This window comes from Juglans regia, chromosome 2 (assembly GCF_001411555.2).
Source record: "Juglans regia cultivar Chandler chromosome 2, Walnut 2.0, whole genome shotgun sequence".
NCBI classification, from domain to species: Eukaryota; Viridiplantae; Streptophyta; class Magnoliopsida; order Fagales; family Juglandaceae; genus Juglans; species Juglans regia.
In genome coordinates, this window is record NC_049902.1 from 27791155 (window position 1) to 27796352 (window position 5198).

General features: G+C 38.4%; 1 protein-coding gene across 1 annotated transcript; it reads right to left on the reverse strand.

Annotated features, from left to right (window-relative positions):
* Window positions 1-616: 616 nt before the first annotated feature.
* LOC108992494 (B3 domain-containing protein Os03g0120900-like) lies at window positions 617-3105 on the reverse strand. The gene has a single exon (XM_018967091.2). It carries the CDS (start codon window positions 2524-2526, stop codon window positions 1285-1287), a length of 1242 nt encoding a protein of 413 aa, XP_018822636.2. The 5' UTR covers window positions 2527-3105; the 3' UTR covers window positions 617-1284.
* Between the last annotated feature and the right edge of the window lie 2093 nt (window positions 3106-5198).

Here is a 5198-nt window from a genome sequence, read left to right on the forward strand (position 1 = left end):
CCAATATATTAATTAATATTCGAAATACCCTATAAACAATTCTTATATTTTGCCGGTGCCTCTTGAAGTTATGATTGATCTTGATCATCACGCAGTGTGATTGTCGACAGTACTCATGTGCTACTAATATAAGTGAATTTCCGTAACAGTCGTGCTAGCTAGTAGTACTGTTGTTCTAGTCTGACATCAAAATACAGCTCAAACGAAAAGGCCTGAGAGGTACTTGATTAATGAGAGAGGGCGTACAGTAAGGAATTCTTTTCCTGGAAGAGCACAGTGATTTAAGAAGGGGGCATGCATGCAAGAGGGAGGTGAGAGACTCGATCAGCTTTAAATAAAGAAATTATAGCAAAAGATCAATCAAATTAAACAAGCTAGCAGGCATGAAATAACATCGATTGATATTATACTGATCCCCCCTGGGCCTCTTCCCAAACAACCAAATTAAAAGAAGTAACATAGATATCGCAGAAAGATAAAATAAAGATCGAGTACTGAAGATAGTTATCCTACCTTTTTAAGGCTCAGCAATTTGTTCTGCAAAACCTGCGGAGCGTGCCCAACGAAGCAGCAACAACAGCAACAACCTACCAAGGTATAATACACATGTACAATTGCTTGATCAGCTTCCAGGAAAAGTTGTTAAGCTTAAAGACCAACAACTGTAAGCTGGAGAGCATGCGAGATAGAGAGAGAAAGAGAGAGAGAGAGAGAGAGAGACGTGTAACTAATGGTAGCCAATTAAAGAGAATAGAAAGACAAGTAATTTGGAACTAATTGATCAGAGGCAAACGCCATGGCATGCCATGGCTAGGGTACATACTTGGGAAACCAGGCCCTACAAAAGAAAAAACATGAGGAAATCTTGGGCAATGATGATGATCCACGTCTCCATCCAATATATAATATTTTTCTATATTATATAATTTTATGTATCATAAATATTTTTACACAAAGTTCATAAAAAGAAGACAATTGAATATAGTAGATTCTCTATCTCCAATGGCTTCTTGCTTATGCTGGGTAGATAATTCTTCAGAAACCTCGATCGATCGATGGGCCTTCAAAACCCCGTCTGTCTTCTGTACCAAATTAACTGATCAATTGAAATCCAACAGTGTATTCCCGTTAGTTCATGGGCATTGAGCGTTTTTTTTTTCCTGGGTCTTCGTGAGCACTGAGAAACAATTATTAATTAAAGCCAATTAAAAAGAAGTTGGAAGTGATTCGGCTGTGTCGCGGTATTCAGTTGTTGTTTAAGACCTTTGCGGTACTGCTGTCTCTCTAGATACCGAAATCTAAGGACATTGATGCCTTCTTCCCCTTATTGAGAAAGTCCGTGGGCACTGTTGGCAGTGTCGTACCATTGCAGGGCCTTAATTGGAGAGCAGATTGAGACGGAGAAGGAAGTTGGGAATTAGGCTGCAATGCCATGGTAGCGTGAGGGGCTATTGTGGTCGAGGAAAATATCACGTCGCATGCATCCGACTCCGATATGGGGCAATCCATGTTTACCCCAAATAACCTCAGTCGCTTGGCTGCAACTTTTCCTTGTACCACCGGCACCGACTCGAATACCATGGGTGGTGGCTCAACTCCGATATGGGCCTGCACTAATTGTTGTTGTTGTTGTTGTTGTTGGTACTGGTGTTGAGCTGCTGCTGTAGCTGCGGTGGATCTCATGTAAATCAGTGATGGGTTTACCATATAATTACAGTAAGCACTGCTGGCGCCGTAGCTGTTCCGGTTATAAGGATGATGAAGATTGACATTATTGTTGTTCATGTTCAGCTGCTGCGACGACAGGTGCAAGTGGTCCCTCGGCCGCATTAGCAAATTAGGACTATTAATACTCCAGGCCGACGGCGGGATGGACCGGTGGAATGAGAAGTAGTGGTGCGGCAGATTCTGAAGGGATGCCACCGGGTCAGGCGCGTCTGGGCGACGCCTCCAATCAATGTAGAGATGATCTCTTCCGTGCTCACCAACGCCGCGCTGAAAGGACACGATATCCCCCGCATCGAGCTTCTTCTCCTTGACGAAGCGGCTCCAGCCTTTGGTCATGACGTAGCTCTGGCTGCTGTTCCAGTAAGAGTAGCGGAACCTCCAGGGTTTCCCGTTTCGATCCTCGAAGTTGAGAAGGAGTCCCTTCTCGTTGGTGGAGGAGTCCAGCGGGAAGTATTTCTCGGCGTGCTGCTTTGGGATAACCAGGCGATTGAGTTTGCCCACATCGCTTGGAGTCACAACCTTATCGAACATATGCTCTCTCTCCATGATATTGATTCCTCGATCAGTAGTAGTGCTCCCAGCACCAACGCCATCGTCCTGGGAGTCCCCACGTCTGACATCGTCGTCCTCGTTTCTTGGGGACGAGTCTATCATGACCAGCTCATGAAGTTTATTGGCATCAGAAGCAGCTTCGTAGGGGGAGGAGGAAGAGTAATAGGAGAAAGGGAGCTTACCTCTCACCATCTGCTCATGAGCTTCGTCACAGGAAAACCCTTCTCCATGTGGTCCCAAATCCATGTCTTGCACTTCAATTTGAGCTTCTCTTACTGGATCTGCAAGATTTAGGTAGTTTGCACAAGTAAAAAAGAGACTACAAGGACGGTGGGTTTTGAAGGGAAGAGGCCGGAGGGGGGGCCTAGCTACAGCAAGCAACACGGCCGAGCCAAACTCTTGTTCTCCTAGTTCACAAGGTAAATTATTTTATCTCTGATGTTTCGTAGGGTTAAGATTGTGATCAAGAACACAGAGAGAGAGAGAGAGAGAGCAAAGAGAAACGCAAGGGTAGTTCTCAGTACAATGATGGTCGGTGCATTCTTGTTTGACCAGGAGGACTACCACGAAACTGTACACCCCATGGACGTTTCAAAGAGTTCAAAATTCCTCTTGTTGTTGACCTTGGGAAGGGAAAGAGAGAGAGAGAGAGAGAGAGAGATAAACAAAGGAAGAAAATAGTAAGGTGTTGGCTGTGATTTTCTTACAGAGGTGCGTCCTCCCTGGAAGCTTAGGCGATTTTTCCTTTTTCTTCCTGAATAAATTCTGTCTTCCTTTCCTTCTCTCTTTTTTTCTTCACAGAGAGAGAGAACGAGAGAGAGGGAGAGAAAGTATACTACGTAGGGACCCCATGTATTATCTGGTTGGGCTCATGTGAGCTTGTCCCTGTCATCATCCTGGGCGGTATTTTTCTTTTTTCTTCATTACCATTATTGAATATATTTTTACGATAACACCCAAAGAGACAGCTGTTTTGGAAGGGCACGAGCTCGAGTAATTGAATTCCCCAACTAGGATTGGAGGACCATTCTTTTCTTTCTTTTTATTATCCTCATCCCACTAATTATTATTATGACACATTAATTTAAATGATAATTTTCTATTTAATTAGTTAACATACAAATTTCCTAATAATATCACTAATCGATCTATCAACTATATATATAATGTAAGAGCGGTGCTACTCTACTGCTTGAGTAGCACCTTTCTAAGTGACCGTTATGTTAAATTGTACTTTTCATTTTTTTCAATTTTTTTATCATTTTAAAATATTTTTTAGAAATATAAAAGAAATATCAATACACTAATAGTCACTTCCTTAACTATTAAGTAAAGAAAAAAATTAAAATTAAAATAAAACACATAAGGTGTCAAAATAAAGAGACAAATTAAATAAATAAAGTAGCTGTATTTTTCATAATGTAATAAGGATTGAATAATGAGTTCAAGAATAACAATATATATACCACTAATTTATGGTATTTATGCTAATTAATTTCAATTAGTGATGATCTTTTGGCCGTCTGTACGGACTACCATCGGCCTGTTGTGACAACCAATATTCATGATCGTCAAAACTGACCAGCCAGCTACAATATTACGGGGGGTAAAGTTTTGGCCTCTCTGTTCATTAGATTTCACTCACACACACATATACATATACATATATATATATATATATAAAAGGTCCAAACTATTTTTGGCATAGCGCAAAGCTGGACACTCTTGTACAAGAGCAATCGCCATGCGCACTGTGATCCTCTGCCTCTTGATCTTGAAAAGTTGATCAATTTGGCTAATAATTTACTCGAGTCTCTATCATGTCATGTAGATCATATCCTCGTGTGTGTGTATATATATATATATATTACTTTTTCTTTTCCTAACTTTCTGCCACTAATTCCCCACGTTTATAATTATTACCTTTAATAATTAGAGTGTAGTACTAGTTATCGAGAAGTTAACATTAACACGCAATCGAGAGCTTATTTGGAAAATAAGATGGAATGAAAATTTTATAAATAATATTAAAATAGTTTGTGAATAATAGTGAGATAGTTTGAATTAAGTATTTTTTTAATTGTAAAAAATAAGAGAGAAAAAATTGAATAAAAAATATTATAAAATAAAAATATTATAATAATATATTTTTATAATATTATTTTCTATTTAAAAGTTTGAAAAAGTTATAATGATTAGTTTTAAAATTTTGTATTTGAATTATGTTTGGGAATAAAATGAGATCAAATGAGAATTTTGTATCTCATCTAAGACCCCAAACTTGCTGCGAAAAATCCACTCTTTCCCTCATAAAACCAAGGTATTCACTACAACAGAATTGGTTTTTTGGGACGAAAATTCTCATCCCAAAAAACTGAGCTTTTGTCCCTAAATATTATTTGGAATGAAAAAAATCGTCCTAAGATCATTCTAATAACAGTGTCCCAAAAGGTATTTTAGGATAAAAATATTAATTTTGTCCCAAAAAACATCTTTTGGGACGAGCTTGAACAAAAATGTTCGATTGCGTTTGATCAGAACTTTTTTTTGGGACGATTAAATTTCGTCCCAGAATCACATTCAAATGATACAAACTTGATGTTTGAACGTCAAATATGTATTTCTTGGAGAAAACTTTTGTACCACTCACCATTGATTTCCTGATTCAAGATCATCTAAGTTGAATACTTGAGATACTTGAAAAGTTAAAATAAAAGGATCATCTTCATATAATTTTTCTAATGTATTAATATTAAGAAAATATTCATTATTGCGAACTCCCCTTCAAAGATTGCTTAAATCTCACCAATCACATAATTTAAATATATACACCACAAGCTCCCACCAAATATCTCATTCCAATTATATCGACAATAACCCTATGGAAATCAATGTTTTCTCTGTCATGAATCTCTTCA

Bases quoted from the DNA above. Each gene is read 5' to 3' on its own strand.
- LOC108992494 (XM_018967091.2), bottom strand. From the start codon at position 2,526: ATGGATTTGGGACCACATGGAGAAGGGTTTTCCTGTGACGAAGCTCAT.